General features: G+C 44.7%; 1 protein-coding gene across 2 annotated transcripts in view; it reads right to left on the minus strand.

Moving 5' to 3' along the window:
• The window catches only part of TAF4B (TATA-box binding protein associated factor 4b), a 69,764-nt gene extending 48,916 nt beyond the window's left edge, over window positions 1-20,848 (minus strand). Inside the window, exons 1-5 of one of the 2 annotated variants that reach the window (XM_068671838.1) lie at window positions 20,387-20,847; window positions 6,090-6,238; window positions 5,235-5,342; window positions 1,019-1,186; window positions 794-916 (exon numbers count right to left, since the gene is read on the minus strand). In XM_068671838.1, the coding sequence (XP_068527939.1) occupies window positions 794-916; window positions 1,019-1,186; window positions 5,235-5,342; window positions 6,090-6,238; window positions 20,387-20,654 (816 nt within the window). In that variant the 5' untranslated portion in view covers window positions 20,655-20,847. Of the gene's footprint in view, window positions 1-793; window positions 917-1,018; window positions 1,187-5,234; window positions 5,343-6,089; window positions 6,239-20,386 lie in introns of both variants that reach the window. The other variant, XM_068671839.1, reaches the window with a different exon arrangement.
• Between the last annotated feature and the right edge of the window lie 1,097 nt (window positions 20,849-21,945).

Consider the following 21,945-nt stretch of genomic DNA (forward strand, 5'->3'; position numbering starts at 1 on the left):
ACGGAAGCATGGTGTATAGTCCAGCAGGGACACACAGGCAATAGAAGAGAAGGGGAATCAAGTATTTTTGCAAGCCTGCATCTTAAAACAATCTGTTCCCTGAAAGGATCCTGCTTTCTACACCTTGCTTTTCCAGACTAAAACATTCCTTTAGTAACACAAAGCTGTCCCCCTTCTGGCTGCACACAGCCTTCTGCTGAAGTGGAACAAAACTGCAGCAGTGGTCAAATGCCAAGACCAGGAGTGGCAGAAGAAACTATTACCAAGAAAACCCAGCTGTGCTGAGGTACACCACAAGGCAAGGAGAGAGACATTGGCAAGCCACCACATTATTTTCTCCATCCTGTTGTCTAACGACAGATAATTTCATGCTTGCTTCACTGGAGCTTCACCACCAACGTGCAACTTGGGAGTGAAGAAGTAAAATGGACTCAGTACTGTACTACAACCTCCAGAGTAAAACCCTTGCCACTGAGGACCCAAAACTACGCTAGCGTGAAAAAGCAGCTCAGACCCAAAAGCTATGTAAAACATATCAATGCCTCCTGTCATCAGATACCTGTGTGCATGAAATGAAATGGGAATGCGAGGGAGAAAATACAGTATGGGATCCAGCTAAAATGAGTGTTATAACGTAAGACTTAAGAGGCTCAGATGTATTCTGCCATAAATCCAGCTCTTTAGCTGCTAAAAAGAAAAAAAGCAGAAAGAAAAGGAACAGGTTTACAAGTCAATGTCAAAAACAATATACAAATGACAGGCACTGCTTTAAAAAAAAAAAAAAAAGTCTCACCAAAAGATTTTGCACCAGATTCTTCACATTCTGCCCCATCTCAGGAGCTTGAGGTCCACTAGATGCCAATTTTATCAGCGTAGCAAGGAAATTCTTGCATTTCTTCACATTCTCTAACATCTCCTAGCGCAGAAATAAAGAGAAGACTGTTAGGTGTTGCATTGGCTCTCCAACCTCTGATGAATATAGAGAATGTTAATTTTTAATTAATTTTTTTTTCCTTACTGCAGAAGCGCTGGTCTGTGCTACTGTTGTGCCCTCTGCTTTCACAGAGACTGCCTTCTGGGAGATGGATTGTGCAGGTGGTCCTGTAACTGGAAGTTTTACAGGTGTTCCAGTACTCGAAGGCTTTACAGCAGTAACTGTAGTAACACTAGCTGTTGCAGCTGCTGGCTGAATAGAAAAATTAACACTTTTTAAACCAAAGATTAATATGACAAACACATACTGTATTCTGCTAGCATACTAAGTAGCATCTTTCCTCCACACTCGAGATTACTATTTAAAACATAAATGAGCAAGTCTTCCGATTGTTTTTACAACTTCTGATTCATTTCCTTTGAGAGGCTCTATTTAATGCAGTAAGTGACAAAACCAGCACAGCCATCATTCTGTTTTTGAGTCAGTGGGTGATGGGGAAGGACAGAGGCTCACACAGTCCGAAGTCACTGCCTACAACTTCAAGTGAAAAGAGAAATGTAAAGCTGTCTTGAAGAAACCTGGGCCTTCACTTTGTCAAGCTTCTACAGTTTAAGACTAATCAATTTAATTCTAAGCCAAGTTATACTACTGTGAAGATCAAATATGACTTCAAGTGACTATTTATCTCACTTTTTTCCCCTGCAGCTCCTCTCTCAGTTGCAATACCCCTTACATTTTCCTATCCTGCATGCACCAGGTTAAAGATGTCTTCTGTCCACTCTACAAGGATGAATGTGCCAGTGAAAGCAGCCAGTCAAGCAGAAATACCCAAGTTGTTCCTGCTTTTTCCTTGTGGACACCGATTTGGATCTCTCTCAAATCAGCCCAGACACATAACCTTTCAAAATTCATTTATGGGACTTTCAGGTCTTTTTCAAACCTCTTTATCTATCAACAGATTCAGAAACTCCAGCAGCACAAGAGTTGTGAAGGTTTACAGAAAAAAACTAAACTACAATTACCCTGTGCAAAGCAGGATGAAAAATATTAGTTGCCAAAGAAAACCTACTAAACATGAGCATTAGTATTTCAGATACATTAAAAAACCGAACTGTTCTTCTGATATAATGGTACAAGTAGGAGATTTTGTCTCTAAAGAAAATGAAAAATATGTTTTTAAAAAAAAATAAAAAAGTGTTAACTAAAAAGCCATAGATTGACCCAACAGAAACAAGTAAAAATTCCAGTTCAGATTTGAAGCCTGAAAGTAGGTAGTTTTTTCCCCTCGCCCATTACTCATAAGGTGGTAATGCAAGAGCCCAGCTTACCCTGTCACAGATAAAACAATAACAAATCAGAACTGGATAGAGTTCATGTAGAATATCAAAGTGCTTTTAAATCCGTCAGAACAGAGAAAATTATCGAGCCAACCTTTAAAGCCAGAGCAAAACACTGGCACTTCTGTCAGGCTCTTTTTCCTGGGTGGATCCTTCTCCCCCACTACACCTCCCCAGGCTGCTGCCAGCTTGACATGAAAGAAGCAGGCAGCTACCAGAAAGCTTTCCAGCTTCAGCTCCCACTGTTGGTAACACTTTAATAGCTCTCTGCAGGATCTTTGCCACCACCACTGCCTCTTCCAAGGATGAGGCTCAACAGCTCGAAGACCACAGGGAGGCAAACTGGGCACGAGAATCCCACAAACAGATGGGAGGGAGGAAGACGGAAGGGGACAGAGTACAGAACTGTCAAGCTGCAATGCCTTGGGCTTTTAAAAACCGAAAGCATGAGGTTTGCTGGAGCTGCTCTCTTGCAAATTCCAGTGTGTTTACACATCAAGACCAGAACAGTATTTTATCAGCTGAGGGAGGGAACAACGGGAAGTCTGCTGGACCCTTTTCCCAGAAAGATGAATATATGGGAATTAACTTCTGTCATCTGCCCTCAACCTTTCTCGCTACTGACAATTCTCATTCTCACTTTGAGCAACAGAGAAACAGTCACCACACAAAAAAAAATGGCATTAATCCTGCATATTTTGAAGTCATTTCAAGAGAAGTGCTCTGCATCTAAATGAAAGCGCCCCAGCATGATGCTAATTAGATACTTTGCAACTCTGTTATCCCATCTGGGAAGAAGGTAAAAAGATTTTTTTAAAAAAGAAGTACAGGTATTTTGTCCAAGCTCTGAGCTCAAACACTCAGGAATGATGACTAACATATGCTTTTGTGGATGAGAAGAATAACCCTGCAGTCAGTGAAAGGAGAGAGTTTTGCATGCGGTAGTGTACCAAGTTACACTCAGCACAGGATAAGAGACACAATCAAGCCAAGTACTTTTTCCTCTCCACTGTCTCCCACTTTTTGTCATGACATTGTATCTCTACACCAACACTACTCTTCTGTTATCTCAAAAACCCTCAAGCCTAACACCATCAAGTTCTTTTAGGACTGACGAATGAGACAGCTGCCAAGGAAGCCAGGCCCAAGGGTTCTTCCTTTTCTTCCCCAGGCAGTTCCTGCAACCTGCCACATGGGCTCCCTTGTCAGACCTCTTTCATCTCACCTGCCCCAGGATGAGGACTGAAGCAGCCCTGTGCTAGCAGTACATATCCATACGAACCTATTTACTCTTTATTGTAAAAGAGACTTGTACAGAGGGGCTTGCAATAGTCTGCAAACAGGCAGGCTCAGAGGAAGCTGTTATGAACAAAACAGCAGTGTGCATTTTTCCTAGAGTCATCCTTCTGGCTACTCAAATCCAGCCCCACACTCATTAGAAGTGTTTAGGTTTTTACAGCCAAAAAAATAATTTTAAAAAATTGCCAAACAATACCCTACCTCTTTAAGTATCTCAGAAAAATCACAAGTTGAACTGATTATATCAAAACTGAACTAAGAAAGTACAGAAGAACCAAGTCAAAAATGAAAGTTAAAAACAGATGTTAATAGCATGATGATCCTCAACATTGATTCATATTAGACTGTGAGGATGCAGGCAGCTTCATCCATCAGATGAAAGAAAACTCTTTTTCCCAGGTAGTACAATAGATGACTATTATTTTTGTATCCTAAAAACTTCTTTCTATGTAGAGACCATGAACACATGGTTTGCAAGCTAGTAATCCAAAATAAAAATAGGTCAGGAATACATGCTACTGTTCTTGTTAGACAAGAAGCATGTGTTGTTTCCACTCTAAGTAAAACAGAAAAGGTATTAAGACATCTCTGGGTTTCCCCCTTTAAGCCCAACATTATCCATTTGTGGTGAGAAGGAAGAAAGAAAAGATCACAGACAGAGCTGCAAGTAATTTTCAGTTACTAATACAGAAAAACAGCAGGAGGACAAATCTGTAAGTCAAACTGTTAGTTACTGCTGTCAGCAAACTTATCTCCCCATCTTTCAAATACACTCAAGGTCAAGAACATGCATCCAACATGAGTTTGTTCGTTTTTTTTTGATCATTTTCTGAACGACTGGTCAACCACAACAGACCAGTCCCCTTCAAGCAATTCTATAAGGAAAAAAAAAAAAAGGTGAGTACAAGGAAAAAATTTTCCAGGGATAACAGTATACTTGAGCTGCAAAAAGAAGCATTTTCATCACACTGTGCATACCCAGAAATCTGGTGCCCAAGAACAGAGAAAGAACTGGACCTAGAACTCTCATGCTGTATAGGTAGAAAGGGCCTCTCCAGAAGAGTCCTACAGCATTTTCCTCTGGTAAAAAGAAATAAGTTGGAAAAAAAAAAAGAAAATAACGCGGCATTTCCAATCACTATCTACAGTCATATCTTTGGAATGTCTCCCAAATTCACGTAGAGAACAGAGGTTTTCAGCTATAATCTTCCTTCAGCCTTTAGTAAGAAAAACAAAAAGTATCAAAAGTGCAAACTTGAAAAACAGTGTGACTGGTGCAGCCAGCTCATCTTCCCCTCAGCAACATCTAAGTATACTTTTTCCCCCTAAGAAATTAGGGAACCTAAACAAGAAAGCGTTAGGAAGCCTCCATCCCCCAGAAAAAGCCTCATCTAGAGCTTGAAGGAGCTCAATCACAAGGCACAAATGCATTGAAAATAGTTCTTTGAACTATTTATTTTACACATTGTTCACTGACATTCTGCAAGTGTTTTCTACTGCAATAAGGGAAGACCTGATATGTGCTGGCAGAAGCATCATTAAATTAAGAACAAATGTTACAAGGTTAGTGAAAACCACAGAGTTAGAAATAACAAGAACATATCCATCCTTTTTCCAGTTCTCTCCATTACTTATTCCTTTGTGCAATGAAGCTTGCTACCTACCTGTATTACAGCAGGTGGCTGAACAGTAGAAACCACAGCATTTGTTGTTTGAGATAACGTTTTCACAGGAGTAACTACTGCTTTCTTTAGTAACTGGGTGCCAGAGTTCTTAAAAAAGAATAAATACATAAATAACAATTATGCACATGCAGAAAACACAGGCACTGAAGTTACTACCTGCTCTTGTTCGATATGAACCAAGACACCTGTTCTTACAGTAATGAGACAAGTATCATTCATATAACCCATATTGTGAAAACACTTTTCAACAAAGCTATTTGCCTAATAGTTTATGTGAGAACATACTCAGGGACATTTAGCCACAATGCCTAATCAGAATAAAATGGTTAAAGGATAAGCTTTTGGGGAGTATTATGCAGATGGTTACTTTCTGAACCTTTTACTTTGTGTGCTGACTACATAACAAAAGATGGAAGCAAAAAGCCAGCAGAGTTTAGGGAAGGAGAAGGAAAATCCTGGGGACCTGGGAAAGGTTCTCAACTTCATTTTGCTTCAGAGAAGTATCCCATAAGAAGATTGGAAGGTTGCAGTTATACTAGCTGTAACCATATAGGTAGTGTGGGTGTTTTTTTTTGTTTCATTTTGTTTTTTTTTTAAACAAACATCTTCTTTCTCATAATAGGGGAAATCCTTAAGTTGAACTATACCTTATGCAATGACTAGCAATTCGAAAAACCTAAAAAGCAAAGCACAATTATTATGTGCAAAACCCACCAACCATGATGCTCAGGAAACATTCAAATGCTTAGTTAACTCATAATAGCATATTTGCAAACCCAGTTATGACCATGTAATATACAGCTACATTAAATGTTTAATTAAGAGACACTTTACCTGTACAGCACATATTCTGACTGTAGGTGTGCTGCTAGGTACAGACGGTTGTATGCTTGTGTTATTTTGTGGCTGAGTCTGTGCTCGTGCTATTGCTTGTTGAGATACCAGCATTAGTTGACCGCTACTGCTTCTGATAAGAACAGTTCCTGTTGGAGAAAACATCCGCACTGTTAGAAATTCAGCGATATTATGGCTTTGCTATACATCTGTGGAAGAAATAGCTAGACCGCACTGATAAGCTAATGTAATATTTAGTTTCTTACTCCAAGGAACAATTGCCAAGAAATATAAGAACTAGAAAGCCTACATCAGCTTTACGCTGCATTTTATCATAGAAAGCAACTTCCGAAGTCAAGTGACAAACTTGACTAGACAGCCATATCAAAACGTTATGTGTGTACAAGATACAAATTGCAAAGCAATTCATTATTTGAGTCAAAAGATGTTTGGAACATGGGAAAAAAAAAAAAGACATTTCCCCAACCAGGACACACACGCTCTGGAATTATTTTAACTGTAGCCTCTTCACGCAGTCCTTCAGCGTGCAAAAAAACTTATTACCATTATTGCATGGACTTAGGCGTCTCTATGAACATTTTCCCTTTATGAGCATTCAGGCACAAGCTTAAAAGTGAAGATGCAGTTTAGAGGAAACCTGCAATGGGAACTGCAACCTGAGTAATACCAGCCTACACCAAGACCATGCCCCTCAGAGGGCAGTGTTCCCCACCAAAAGTCATTTCAGACATTTCCAGCTGTCCCTCTGTCAAGGATCTGTCCACAATCATTTGAATTCATGGATACAAGCAAAGTTGCTTACAGCCAAATAGGAAGATCCCCATGAAAAAGTAACTCTCCTGCCTTGTTTCCTTGGGTTTCATTTTTCTTTTTAAACATACAGCAATGTCAGCCCAGCACGATTGCTCCTACAGCCCTCCTCCTGACCCATCAGCTATAACGACTGACAATTAAACAGTTAACAAACAATGAGGTATTTTTACTCAAGCTTTCAAATTACAAGCACTCTGAGGGGAATCAGATACCACAACAGAGTCCCAGCTGCTTTGCATTTGGGAGCCATTCAGCTACCAGTGCCACCTCCTTCCTCCCCGTCCCCCCAAGGGCTGGACTCTGGAAATCCAGAAATTTCAGCACGGTCACAACTACAAAAAGCCAGCTGGGTTCCTGGCCTGGTCCCCTGCAGATCTTCCACAGGAGCTACAGATACAGAGCACCTTCCCTTCGGCCTCACCTCCTTTACCTTCAACAGCCACCAAGTCCACTGCTACCAGGCCCACCACTGCCCCTTGCACGCAGCTGGTTAATGAGGGCCTCATGCAGGAAAGGAGGAAATGTACAGAAGAATGCTAGATACGTAAATAAGAGTACTTCATTTTAAAATATATATTTTTTATTTATTTATTCTGAGGACCACACAGATCTGTCTTGCAGGTTAGCCAAGGTTTGAAGAACCCCAGTTCTTCTGCCACACTCGTGGCATTTGCCCGTGTGTAACAACTCTGTATCATGGAGTGGTCTTCACTGGCTGGTTCGTCTGGAAGCTCTCAAAATGTGCCACACAATCCAACCTAAGCCAATTTTAACCTGAGTTGAAATTAATAGAGGAGTTAGAGCCACCAGCTGTTAAAAAAAAAAAACAAGTTGATAAATGTGAAACTATAGCAAGGTGCTTAGAGGAAGCTTTTCATCCTTCACATCTAAAAGCATAAGGCAAGAAAAAACTTCATATAAAATCCTGTAAGACCAGCATCCTGCCATTTACACAGCACAAACCAAGGCTGCCAGGGCTGCATCTAGATGATTCCCCCCATTCTCAACCAGCCTTTACTTGGTGGGGTTGCATATCCAGAAAAACACTGATACTACATCCAGCAACTCAGCTTTCCCCTAATTCACTGAAATCTTGACTATAGTTACATTTAGGTACAGATGGATCTTTTAAATTAATCAGTGAATGCCTGGAATCACAGAAGATTTTCAGTTTTCTTCTCGTGATGTCTTATTTTGACAGCAATTCATAGCGTGCAACTTCTCATCAGTCAAAAAAATGCCCTTTTTTCCTTGTTCACATCACATGCTGATCATGCCACACATTTAGATAGCAAAAGCCTCTCTCTTTGCTCTACGTCTACAGTCAGGATTGGAGAAGCATTGCTGCTGGAGGTGTTGGGTTTACCTTTCTCAGCTTGCTGAAAAACATCATTGCTACCTCTACTCTTATAAGTTTATCATTTAATTCCTTTAGGTAACTGGAATGCGTTACATTTGTTTTCAAGTATTTGGGTATTTTTGTCACTACCCATTGTATTTGAGGTTGGTTTGTTTTTTAAGGTAACTGAGAGAAGCACAAATTGTACTTCACTGAATCATACTGTATACAAGACACGGGTTCATTACCAGCCAACCTAATAAATTATAAGGGTGGTTTTCATACTACTGTCCTGAAATTTCAGTAAAGCTCTGCCAGAAACAAAGACCATGCCTGAAGAACATTCCTTCTGCCAGTCACTTGAACAGGGAGGGCTTCCAGCAGGCTCCACTTGGTGGGAAATTAACTCAGATACAACACAGCTGGAGAGCTCGTGCAAATACAACAGGTTAATACTATTCAGGTTAATAGCTTTTTGTGACAGCTAGTGAAAGCAGAACTGTGAAACCAGCAAACCCAACATGATGGTAATCTGCTACAACTGCTCTTGCAGGAGCAACACTAGAAAAGACTGATACCAGCACAAATAAAGATGAAGACAAACTTGAAGCAGCCACTACTACAAATCGGTACAGTGAAAAGCCACAAGACATCACCTCAAAGCCTCAAACACAGAGTTCAGGCAGTTACAACCAGATATTGTGAAGTGACAGCAAACACATGGATAGTCTGAAATGATTTGAAAGCTGCTGAGAAGGGCATTTTCCACTTCTGGTTGTGGTAAGCTACACTTTTTCATAGCTGAAAACAAAAAAACACGAACTTTTCATACTTCCTTTCTGCCTCGAAAGGAATGCAATGGCCCAGTGACGAAGTCAATAGTGAAGGCTCCAAGAGACATAGGAGATAACTTCTGCCAGGGAAAAATTGCACAGCGCTCAGATCTTTGTGCACTGCATACAGCTGCAGGAGTGTGAAATGAAAGAAGAGCAGGCAATGGTATCCCTGAGGTTCTCCAGGGAAACTCACTACAGGCTTGTGCAGCTACCAAGATAATACTATTGGAACTGACAAGAAAAATATTGCTTATCAGGAGCTGTTTTCACATTCACTAGAAAGCAATTTCTTGCCAAACTACACAGATCAACTCTTGCAGTCAGTCACTACAATGTAACTCCACAGAAATAGAGGGGAAAAAAACTCTGAAGAGGTGAAACTCAGGTTTCAGTCTACCACCACCCAGAACTTTTAAAATCTGAAGAGGTACCTGTGATCTCTGCCCAAAATATTGAACGTACTTACTGGACAGTGCCAGGCATCTTCCTAACACCAAAAGGTGCCTCTTTTGGGCAGCACTGCCAAGACAGCAATGCTTACAAGAGATGCAGCTTGATAGTTTTACACAAGTTGCTTCAGTGAAGAGAGCTAAGACGTTCCTACACTTTAGTAGCCAGCCCAAGGCACAATCCCTTCAGGGTTGCAAGGCTGTTGTTCCTATTTTCAGATCCAAGGCAGAAAATGTAAGTGACCAGGTTACTGGCAGGGATGAGTTGTTCACGGGCTTCCTTGGAAGGCTCTGGTTCCTCTCTCAGATGAGAGGCCCTTTTTACAATTCACTGACTTCTGTCACTAGGAATGCTGCTTGCCCCTGCCAAAAACACCTTTTGGGAAGCTACTTATTTTTCCTGCCTGTCATTGAACCCGTCTGAAATAAGATCAGCCACTTCATGTAAACCTTGTGCTCCCTGCACACCCACCTTCAGCCGCAGTCCTGCGGGAAGGAGCTGACCATGGAAACCCACCTCAGCTTCCCTCAGAGCTAACCTGAAGGAGCCAGGCTACAGCTTCACAACTTGGGGTCTCACTGGGAGCTCTGTCCTTCGTCCCCAGCCAGCTGCCTTCTCCTGAAGAGGAGCTGCTCCTTCAGAAAGAGCAGCCGGGGTCACTCTGACAGGGCCTAGACCACCACCACCCACAGCACCCTCTACACATAGGCACACCAGCAGCATGTGCCCTGGAAAACCATAAAATAAGCCTGAGGCCGTTTCAGAAGGAGGACATCCACAAGGAGTTTCTTTGATTTTGTTTCTCAGGTTTCACCTGAGGTGAACTAGCTAGCAGGGGTGCTCCTATGGAGAGGCACCGGTCCCTCCTTACGTGGGAAGCTCAAATTGTCACGTTAAATCACCACTTTGCTCACACAATTTCCAACACAACCGCTTAACACAACAGCTCTTTAGCACTGCTTTGCCACGGCACACTGCAGCACACAAGAAAGCAAAAACCAGTCTCCTACTTAGGAAATCATACCTTTCACGCCTGCCCCCTCAAATAACACACAGGCAAGAACCAACAAAATCTGACCCACCTCGTTTAAGAGTTACCACAGCTGCTTTCAAACAAGGGCGAGTTGTTTATGTTGAAACCAGGGGTGCATGCATCAGATTTGTTCCCAATGTTAGCAAAGTTCCCTTCAGGAGTGCATTGAAATTCAGAATATAGGTAAAAAAACAGGAATTATAAAAAATGCGGGGTTTAAATGAGACTTGCAGATCCCAAATCGATGAGTGAATAGTTTAACAACAAAAACATTACTGCTGTTTTCAAACACGTAAGCGCTCTCTGTTCCTAAACAAGTATCCTATTTTCACTGAGCTTCTCAAAACAAAAGGACAGCTTTAAAGGCAATTACAAGGTACAAACAAGTTTTCAAGGGGATGTTTTTAGCAGGAGCTGAACGTCAGCTTGAAAGGAAAATTAGTTTTAAGTTTATTAGCCTGCCTGTTTAGCATGAATCGAAATCCACAAAATAAAGGGCTAAATATTGATAATCCATGCAGCCGCTCTGAAAAAAGTTTCTCCCCCTAAATGCATCCTTAAAAAAAAAAAAAAAAAAAAAGAGGCAGTTTTTCTTCTTCAAACCTACTTGAGTAATTTAAAAGTTTTTAAAAAAAACAAAAAAAAAAAACGCATTAGAGGTCTAAGACCTATCTAAAACAGGCCTTATTAGAGACTAACTCTAAATGGTGACCATACCAAGGTGCATTGTGTTGTGGACTGGCTGTAAAAGACTGCTAGACAGGTAGGAAGTGTTAATGAAATACTGCTAAAGACCCGGCAGGTGAGTTAGATACCATTTCTGCACAACTCATATAACCACTAATACATAGAGTCCTATGTTTTCAGGTGAAGTATGGATTGTGCTGCATGCAAGCTAACTGCTTATTCCCCATAACCCTCACCTGCTACTTGAGTTTTCCTCGATGTTGCCTGCAAATCCCTGTACTGAAGACGAAAAAAGGATGAAAGCCCAATCTGGGGGCAACATCAGTGACAAGCACAGCCTCTCGCTACCTTAACAATGATGCTGCGACAGTGGTTTGGCTGCCACCTGAGGCAACCCAGACACAAGCTCCCAGTGACGAGCACCATCTTCTATTCTGAAATCGAATACAACTGATCTTCTGGGGAGGCCGTGAATATTTCCTGCTCAGGGACTTCTTGAGGGAAAACGTGATTGCTCTTAGATTTCCTAGACAAGCAGGACAGAGGGCTTGTCTACACATGGCCCACACTGAGTTGCTCAGCTTGCAGTGCACTCCGTTCACAAAGCACTTTATTGCACATGACAGATCAACACCAACCTCTGGAAGTCAATGTTTGTAGAGGCAAAAGGAATTCAGCCATGGTCAACCAATAATCACACCGGCCTGGTAGCAACCACAACCACTCACCACAGACCCAGGCCTCCAAGCAGTTGATTCTCTTCGTATGTCATTTCACTGACTGCATAATTACATATCTTGGAAGTCACTCTTTGCATTCTTTCCTTGTTCCTTTGTATACTAATAGGTCTTTGTACCAGTGGCTCAGAAACTGTGACTAGCATGGGGATGCTGTGGTACCACCGTGAAGCATCCAATTTTTAGTTCTAATTCAAGACACCTTGTTTTGCCCATAGGTATGGAAGTACGTGAATTTCCAGGTCAGGAAAAGCATTCAAAGGTTGTAATTCCCGCTTGCTCTCATGCTACAACAGAATAGAGAGAGGCTCAACAACATGCAAGGGTGCAGAGAAATGCCAAATCCCACAAGTACTTTAGAGGAGCTGACTGCATCTTTGCCAATCACACGAACGCTGCACCATGGATCTGTGCAGCTTTTAATGTTGCACCAGCTGTGGATGTCTGGTTGCATCTCAAAGCATTTCAAAGCCAGCCTTACCCGCACACATCACTGCCCAGGTGATAACAGTACTGTTTTACTAGAGGCACGGTTTCCCAGATTACCTGTATTATTGTGAGCAGGTTTTTGAAGCATCATGCACCCACAGCTCTGTCACACTAATGGCTCGAGGGCTGCACAGCCCAAACCTCCTGAAACACCAACCTTTCTCCACTAAGCTTCTGTACTGACGCTAGGCACCAGCTCCTGAGATGCCCTGCACAGGCACAGCCTTCTCAAGCATACAGAGCCAACAAAAGGATGAAGAAATCTAGCGTGTGCAGGACAGAGCAGAGTCAGGTAACCTATTATATTATTTCAAGTAATTTGGCACAACAGATATTGTGCATCTTTCTGAAGAGTAAAAAGCCCCCTCTCCCTCCCCTACTCCAGGAATTAGACTGAAAATGCAAATGCTTGAAGCCAAGTTTCACAAGTTTCCTAAGTCTTATCCAAAGTGCTGGAGGCCTAGCTGCTCACCAGTGCATTTTTGGGGATATCCGTTCCATGGACTAGCAGTGGGGTCCCCCAATAGCATCGATGCCTTTTCAAGGAATACAGGCCCATGCTCCCATCAAGAGTTCTCCTAGGCTCACACACAGTTGAGCTTCATTATTTGAAAGTACACATTACTGAGTTACAGTAGAACTCCTATGTAAAAACATGACTGTCCCAGATGCAAGGTAGAGTACCTTTTATTTATAGCAAACAACAGATGTCCATACCAAACATCTGAAGAAAATCTGGACATTGCATTGATTCTTGGAGGGGCTGTAAATAACTGAGATCATAGATGTTTTCTGGGCATAGTTCCAAGATGGCACTACTGTTTCTGTTCAAATTCAAAGTGTATTTATTACACTTGAATCCCAAGAGTTTCTGTTTTTATTACGGGTAGGCATATGGGATTCCAGGCCAACTCTGCGTTCCACGAGGCAGTCTTATTTGATACCGTGAGAACATCCAGCTTTTGTCCTTGAGCCACAGCTTTCATCCTCTGGGATTGTTTCCCATCAGCGTTTCCCCATCTCATCCTTGTGGCTTGCAACTCTCCTACTTGAGGCTTGGTTGCTTTCCTGCCTAAGTAACCAGGCAGTTCCAGGACTGTCTACAGATAAGATAAACTGACTTCGAGTTCTCATGGACCCAAGTTACTTCATGAAGCAGCTCTGCGTGTTTGCAGAGAACTCAGCTGATGGCAACGATACAGTCTCTCAAAGGAGCTAAAGTGACATTTCCTTACCTTCAAGGGAACTCCTACTGCAACAAGCCACTGAATCCATACACCACACCCTCCTCCAGCTTGCTGCAACTTCCTGATATTCGCTGGAGTCAAATTCCTTAAATAAGGAGTTTGAAGTCTGACAAATGGCAGCACACAGCTCTATAAGAGGCACAAGATATGCCAATACCCCGCACTTAGCACTTCTATAACACCAGGAGGCAATAAGCTGTTACAGAGAAATCTGAAAATTATGGTGTGTTTAATTATGAATTTTAATTTTAGATCAAGAGATGCTAAAATCTGAACCAGTGCCTTGACGGAGTTCTAATAAAAGGCAGTATCACCCCGCCCCCCCTTTAAATCTCTGTCTCCATTAAATAAGAGGAGAATTAACTCAATTAATCCAGACTAAGCTTGCAATGAGACACTTGTTCCCTTGATGTTCACATGTGGACCAACAGCAGGTTGAATTTCACTTGATTTCCCCTAAATGCACTCATTTACCCCTTTGTTGCATGGATTTCCACGTATTTCAGAAAGGCAAGCATGGAGATCAACACAGAATTTTTTTTTTTTTAACACTGGTTATCCCCTTCTCCTTAATGGGATAGGACTAACAAAAATCCTTGCAGAAGACAGCAAATCTTTCACAGAAGTATTAGGTCCTGTCTACGTGGATACTGTTGGAACTGTCACCAAAACTGTGTGATATTTGTGATTAGGATACAAGCCCTATACAGGTGTTTTGAATACATGCACCATCAGCTGCCCCGAGAGGACTCCCTCCTGATACACCAAACAGCAGGACCTGACTTCCAGAAGGCTCCGCTGTAGCTAAAAGGCACCTGCCACATGGCAAGCTGCAAACAAAAAGCCTTCAAGAGCTTTGCCAACCAGGACACCCTGTATCACCCACTTCTTAATCCTGCCTGAACATCCACACAAGGAACCTAAATTTTCCAGGCATCACCTAGGAGCAGCCAGTACCAACAAACCCATCTCCTCTGCCTCCACCCAACTGGGGGCGTGCACTAGATCGTACCTGCAGACATAAGCCATGAAAAAATGAAAAACAACTGTTCTTAGTTCAACAACTTACCCAGAAAGATCACTGGGCTCCATGAGTTCTGCAGTCTTTAACAGAAATTAGACCTGCTCATGTGTAACAAGGGTTTTCCATCTGCCATCGGGTGTTCCCTACTTCAGTTCTGATCAGAGTATTTCCCTGAGACAAGACCTGCTAGTGGACTTCATTCGAAAGGTGACAAGAAATAGCAGCACAGACCTGAATCATCTCAATCTGGATAACAAGCAGCTTGCCTACATCTACTGAGATCTTTTCTGCTTTGCAAATTAAACACGGTTTTCTTGTAAGATCAACAGGATTTTCAGAGAAGTAGCTTCATGCAAAAAACACTTAAGATAACAAAAACACACAAATACTTCAAGTGCATAGGACAGGACGTATTACCCATTTTTGATACACGCCAGAAGCTTTGCAACTTACAGCCAGACTTGCACAAACAACTCCATGGTACAGTCCTACCCAATAAACAGCACAGATTTCCATCACATGACAGGACAAATACTTGGTGCTCTAAGAGAACTTAAAAAAGGCTGGTATTGCAAACTGCTCGATATAACAACTCAGGAGCTTACCTACTTTCTCAGCAACTTTGAAAAAATAATTTTGAAATATATTTAGTATTTTTTCAGCTGTCTCTTGTGCAAGGATGATGCTATTTTTACTGCTATCAGCATCCTCTAAATACTGCAAAAGCAACAGAAGTCAGGCTTGAGTTCTCTCTTCTAATGATTAAAAAAAAGTTTAACATTCACCAATCATTAGTTGATTGTAAAATCTGAATAGCAGATAACATTAATTTTACTGAGCATCATATTTCAGTGCTCCAGTATTCACAATGCATCTGCTTTTATGTGAAAACCATAAATACAGAAATCAGCTTTATATCCACTGCCAAGATTTAAATCATAATTCCCATAGGGCAGTGCCTTTAACGATATGAAGGCATTGTTTCACCAGACACATTCAGTCACAGAAATAAAACCAAACCCTACAGACCAGCTGAAGTTTCTACTGGTTGCAGCTGAAGACATTTACTCACTGTCTTTTAAGTGTGTTTTAGTTCCACAGATCTGCCACAGCTTTGCTGACCCCTCCTCAGAAAAAAGGTGACTGGTGTTGCCTCTTGTGAAGAGAGGAGTTGACAAACAATCCATCCTGATAAAACTACTAAACAGAGGACACTACCGGGATAAAAAAAAGTTAAAACCATGACCATTTAGCAGCTACCGGTCATCCTACAGTGTAAGTGTTATGCTTGGGCTTCAGGAAATTATCTACATTGAGAAACAGAAGACTTTGAAGCAAAGCCTCTAGTTTCTTGACATGTTGAAACAAGAACGCTTTGGATATCCTCCTCCTACACAATCAAAGTAGAAAATAAGAACTTATTTTTAAAATCAGCACTTCCTTCTATTCCAAAATGAAGGACCTGATGCAAATATGAAAACATCAAATTCCTCCCACAGTTTTACAACCAAGAGACAACAAATAGGACAGGAGGAGCGAGACGGGATGCTGTACTTGAGAGCCCCTCAGCCAGCTTAAGGAGGCAGCAGCGTGCAGAGTTTTGCTCGCCCTCACCTTCGCAGATGACCTTAGAGCTACACAATTAAGAGAAACCTGAAGAGATTGAGCCCTGTGCCAGACAGCAGCAGAGCTGGGACACTGCATAACCTTCCTCCCTCCCTCCCACCCACAGGTGCCTGCTCGCTGGCTGCCTGCCTTCTGCCAGAAAGCAGAACCGTGCTTCCCAGTTACTCCCTATCAGCCCAGATAAGCTGTAGGCAGAAGAGAACTCACCAGGGACAGGCCAAAATACACAAGTGAAGACAACTGAGCTGCAAACAGGAGCCACGGACCTGTACTTTCTGCTGTTTTGCCTCTGAGGAGGATGGAAGGGAACAATTATACAGCAGCTGAGCCTTGCACCAGCCTGCCAGCCTAGAGCAAGGCACGGCATGGACCCTGCCAGTGGATGTCTTCAGCTTGATTTGGACGTCTTCAGCTTCAGTTTGATTAACAACATGGACCTGAGCCAGGTGAACCAGCACTCTAAGGTGACAACAGAGGACGCTCAGCATCCAACTGAGTTCTGCATTTTGTTGTCCCATCACAAGAGCAGGTCCAGAGGAGGGCCACGAGGATGATCAGAGAGCTGGATATAAGGACAGGCTGAGGGAGTTGGGGTTGTTCAGCCTGGAGAAGAGAAGGCTCCAGGGAGACCTTATAGCAGCCTTCCAGTACCTAAAGGGTGCCTACAGGAAAGCTGGGGAAGGACTCTGTGTCAGGGTATTTAGTGACAGGACAAGGGGGAATGCCTTCAAACTAAAAGAGGGGCAAATTTAGATTAGGCATCAGGAAGAAATTCTTCACTCAGAGGGTGGTGAGGCCCTGGCACAGGCTGCCCAGAGAAGCTGTGGATGTCCCATCCCTGTAGGTGCTCAAGGCCAGGCTGGATGGGGCTTTGGGCAGCCTGGTCTGGTGGGAGGTGTCCCTGCCCAGGGCAGGGGGGTGGAATTAGATGTGCTTTAAGGTCCCTTCCAACCCCAACCCTTCTGTGATGCTACATCTAACTGTCCTTTCAACACCTGCCTGTTATCAATGCTGTTACACTGCCCACAGCAAGTGAGGCCAGGGAATAACTTAAAACCCACATGGGCAGACACAGAAGGGACAGATATTCAAGAACAGTTAAGAAGGAAACCAAGGAACAACAATCCCTCATTGTTTTTATGCTCCTTCTCAACCTTCCACCTGTCCAAAGTGGCGTCAGGCCCAAACACACTAAGGTGAGCTATGAACACACCTCATGGCCCTTCAAAACATTTAAAATTACTTCATTAACATAATTTGTCCTACTCGGCTATGACAGAGAAGAACCAGAAATGCAGTAAGTGTAAGAGAAACCTCGCCACTCCTTCCCCTTCCCCAGCCTTTAGCTATTTCCTCCTGTCAGCAGCACAGCCCAACCATTTCCCCCCCACAACAGTAAGCTTCACTTAACCGAGGGTATTATAAAGCCCTGTTGAAAAGCCCCACCATCCAGTCTGAGAGTATTTAAGGCCAAAACACCACAACCAAAGCTCTAACTTGTCCTGTTGGAGGCACATAAAAGACAGCCCCCAGCTGAAAACACAGCACAGACCTGCATGGTCTCCCACCTCATCACTACTGGTACACGAGATACCCTTAAGGGCAAAGGAGGAAGGCCCTGAGTACACAGCACTAGTCCTACAGCTGGCTACTCAGCCCCAAACCTGCATTTCACAGAAGAACATGCTGGAAAACCCTTGTTACTCATGAGCAAGTCCGGGTGCTGTATGCACTAGAGAACTTGTGAAGTTCAGTGATCTTCCCTGGGAAGCTTGGTAAACTTTGGCAGGAGGATAATCTGTGCTCAGAGAAGTGAAGAGCCGTATCTGCTCATCAGCCAGTAACTCCCCCACCTCCTGGCTCTGCTGTGGGCGAGGGAGAGAAAAGTAGAAGCTGAAAAAGAAAAAAACAGCCTAAATCCATGACTTTCAAGAGCCCTCGCTGCCCCCTGAACAACGTGGTTGAACACAGCTATCCTGGGTGCCTCACTTTTCCCCACACTGCAGCCCTCTGCAAGCACAGGTGCAACACCTGCTCCAGGCTGCACTAAGTTCCCAAGTACTGCAAAATGCCTGCTAAGAGCACTCCCGTCCACACTTTCTCAAAACAAACCGATGCAAACATCCCTGCCTGCAGCTTAGAGCAAGCCTACTGCCTGCGTGCATTTCTCATTACAGCTTCCACAAGTACCACAGGTTGAATGCCATGGTTTTAAAGCCAGCTGAATTATCCCCTGCCAATTTTAGTCTGCGTGGCTAGATTTTATCATTTCTTTGAAACAAACTTATCAGGATTCGGTGGTTTTATTCCACTGTCTTTTCTAAGCAGATCAGTACTTGCAGCTCTCATGCTATACATCTTGCAGTTAAGTATCTGGATGATGTTTATATGGATTCCATATTTAACAAGTAATAAAGACAAGAGGTGGAACATTAACACTTTATCAAGCAAGAATGCATTTCTAAGTTGTCTGTAGCATGATTATTTCGAGAAATCTCCCTGATCCACATGAAATCTGACAACAACTGTGCTCCTTCTGCAGCATTAAACTCCCTGCAGTTACTTACAGTTCACAGTGCTGCACTGCACTGGCACCTCTCAACTTCAACACAAAGTCTGCTTTCTTCATTTCTTGTCCCACAAGCAAGGAAAACAAGCTGATGCAACAGAAAGGTAATGCTCCTCCTGCTGCATCTGCCTACCGTCACAAACACAAGTCAGGTTACACGCAGAGTGCCCTCACATCACGAAACCGAGATCACAGGAAAACAACGACGAGAAGTATTGCAGAGCTGTACTTCCCAAATACCAGCGCCTCGCACGTGCCTTCCTTCACCTGCACGGAAAGACGTTGAACTGAACATCTGCCAGTTAAACCAGTACGTTCCGAGGGTCAGAATACCATGTAGAAAACCCAAAGATACAGGGGCCCATACTATTAAATAACAGTATTTCCACTGGGGTTTGTTTCTGAGGAAAGCTGGCAAGGAGTTAAGACTCATCCTTGATGGCTGAATCCTCAGGCGCTATAGCATAATGCGAGTGCTGGGAAATCTGATGGAAAACTTACTTAATGAAGACTTATTTTTCCTTATTAACTTCTTAAAGTTCTGGAGAGGCATATGTCTTTGATACAGACGCGTGAAAAGAAAAATGAAAAAGAAACGAAAAAGAGGAAACGCACACATGCAGCAGCAGCAGAGGAATTAATGTTAAGTCATCCATCTAGGCAACATCCCACCTGAAAGTAATTGCAAGAGATGCTCCAACAAAGGAACTGTCCTGGCAGAAAGTACTTACAGAAACAGCAGCACGGAGCGGGCACATAGCTCGGGGTGTCAATCTAGTAAGAATAAGGTTAGTGGAACCTGTCACTGTATTTAAATGCTTAAAATAAAGGAGTCTGGCAGTGAGGAGGAGGAAGATCGGAACCAACAGCATGATCCTCTTGGGACAAAGCGCAGGTAGGAGCACCTGGCTAAGCTCTGTTAGCATCCGAATCACTAAGCCATCTTTAGCACCACTGCATGCTTCCTACCCTAACCTTTCCTTTGCTGCTCTAGGAAGCATGCCCATAAACGTGGTGCTTCTCTGAACTCTGTGTCTGTGTTTCCCACCGATGCTTTATGGAAAAGGGAAGTGTTTCAGGCTTCATCGCAGACCTCATGCGGAGCAATGCTTCGCCTCGGCGATGGTCCGTGGTGGCCTGGCTGGCTGTAACAGCAAAAACAGCTCCTCCAGAACCGCCTGATAAGAGCAACTCCTCCGAAACAGCCTGCTTGGAGTAAAAGTAGCGGGAGACTTGCATGCTGAGGGCAGGTCACTTCCACAGCTGCTGACACAAGTCCACGCTTCGCATTATTCATCCCTCCATGCAAGCCTCAGCCCTCAAGTCCCAAACTACCCCATAACTCAGCCGGAGGGCAAGGCTCCTGCCCCAACCCCCCCCCAAAACCAGCAGCAGCGCGTCCCACGCAGCCCCCCGAGCGACTCACCTGGGGGCAGCTGCAGGCTGGCGGGCAGCTGGATGGTGGCGCCGGGCGGCCCCTTGGGAGCCACCGCCGGCCGCGGAGCCCCCCCGGCGGCCACCCGCAGCACCGCGGCGGGCGGCGGGGCGGAGGGCGCCTTGGACGAGGAGGAGGAGGAGGAGGAGGAGGAGGAGGAAGAGGAGGAGGAGGAGGAGGAGGCGGCCGCGGTGCTCGCCGCCTGCTCCGGGTGGCCGGCGGGCAGCAGCCCGGCTGGGGCGGCCGCCGGGGCGCTCATGGAGGAGGAGGAGGCGGCGCTGGGGGACGGGAGAGCGGGGGCGGCCCGGCGGCGCCCCGCAGCATCGCTCAGGCGCTGCCCCGGCGGCGGGCACACATGGCCGGCTCGGTCACCCCGCCGCTCACCGCTGCTGGCGGTGGCGCACACGTGGGCCCGGCCTCCCCTGCCGGCGGCGAGAAGGAGGGGAAGGGAAAGGAAGGCGGGCGGAGGGCGGGTTGGGGCCGCCCAGCTCGCCCTACTGCGGCGGCGCCTTCCCCGCCGCCCCGCGGGGCGCTGTGGCGGGGTGTCGGAGTGACCTTGGGGTGCTGGAGGGGTTGGGGGCTCGCCCCGAGCACCTGCTGTGAGGTGGTTGTGGGGTGGGGGCTCGCTGCCCCTCTGGGTTAACGGGGAGAGCAGGAGTCGAGGCCTGGTGTGCAGCGCGGTGCTGCAGAGCAAGCCCCGCTGAAGCCAGCCGAAAAGTTTCGTTTCAGCGCCCCTGAGGTTGCCTGCCCATCGCAACCGGCTGGAAATGTGCACAAGAAACGCATATTTGGGGATGGAGTGGGTGTGAACCCAATACAGTGTGAACCCAGTACAGTGCAGCACTGCTCCGTGCCCTGGCAGATAGCTCCGAGCGCTGCTGCTCATCGCCTTGTCACGCTGCAGCAGGAGGAGAAACGCTCCTTCCCTTGCCCATTGCCACCACAACCTTGCTCGGTTTCAGTGTTACTGCTTTAAAATGCTGTCAGCAGCAGCTGGAATGGCAACAGAGCAGAAATTGCTTGAGGACCACCAGCACATGGCCGCAGCGCAGGTAGCCAGACCCTCCCAAACTTCGCCGGTACGGACAGCAACAGGCTCGAGGACACGTCGCAGGGGCTACCTGGGGACGTGCCTCAATGTTTATATGCACATCCAGCTCAATCTGCCACACTTTCACCACTTACACCAGTGGCTGGAACAGGCTGCAGAAAGTCCTGCTATCCCACCTTCATTTCAACATACCAGCTAAGAGAAATGGCACCAGAGACACATATTCCTAAATCCAGGAACCTAGCAGAACTATTTAGGATCCAAACTTACTGCTCGCTCGCTCACACAGCATCCCCTCACCCTCATCACCACAGCTCTCCTTTCCCTTGCCTCAGGCATTCTGCCCTTCCAGAACAAACTTGGTCCAAAATCGCAGAGAGGCAGCAGCAATACCTAGTTTCAAAGTGTAGGAGTGGAGTAGAAAGTCTCTGGAAGAGGATGCCATGGGGTATGGCAGGGAGGAGACAGTCTCTGCACCCCTTTCAGATCTGCCAAGTCT

Source organism: Anas acuta, chromosome 2 (genome assembly GCF_963932015.1).
Source record: "Anas acuta chromosome 2, bAnaAcu1.1, whole genome shotgun sequence".
Taxonomy (NCBI): Eukaryota; Metazoa; Chordata; class Aves; order Anseriformes; family Anatidae; genus Anas; species Anas acuta.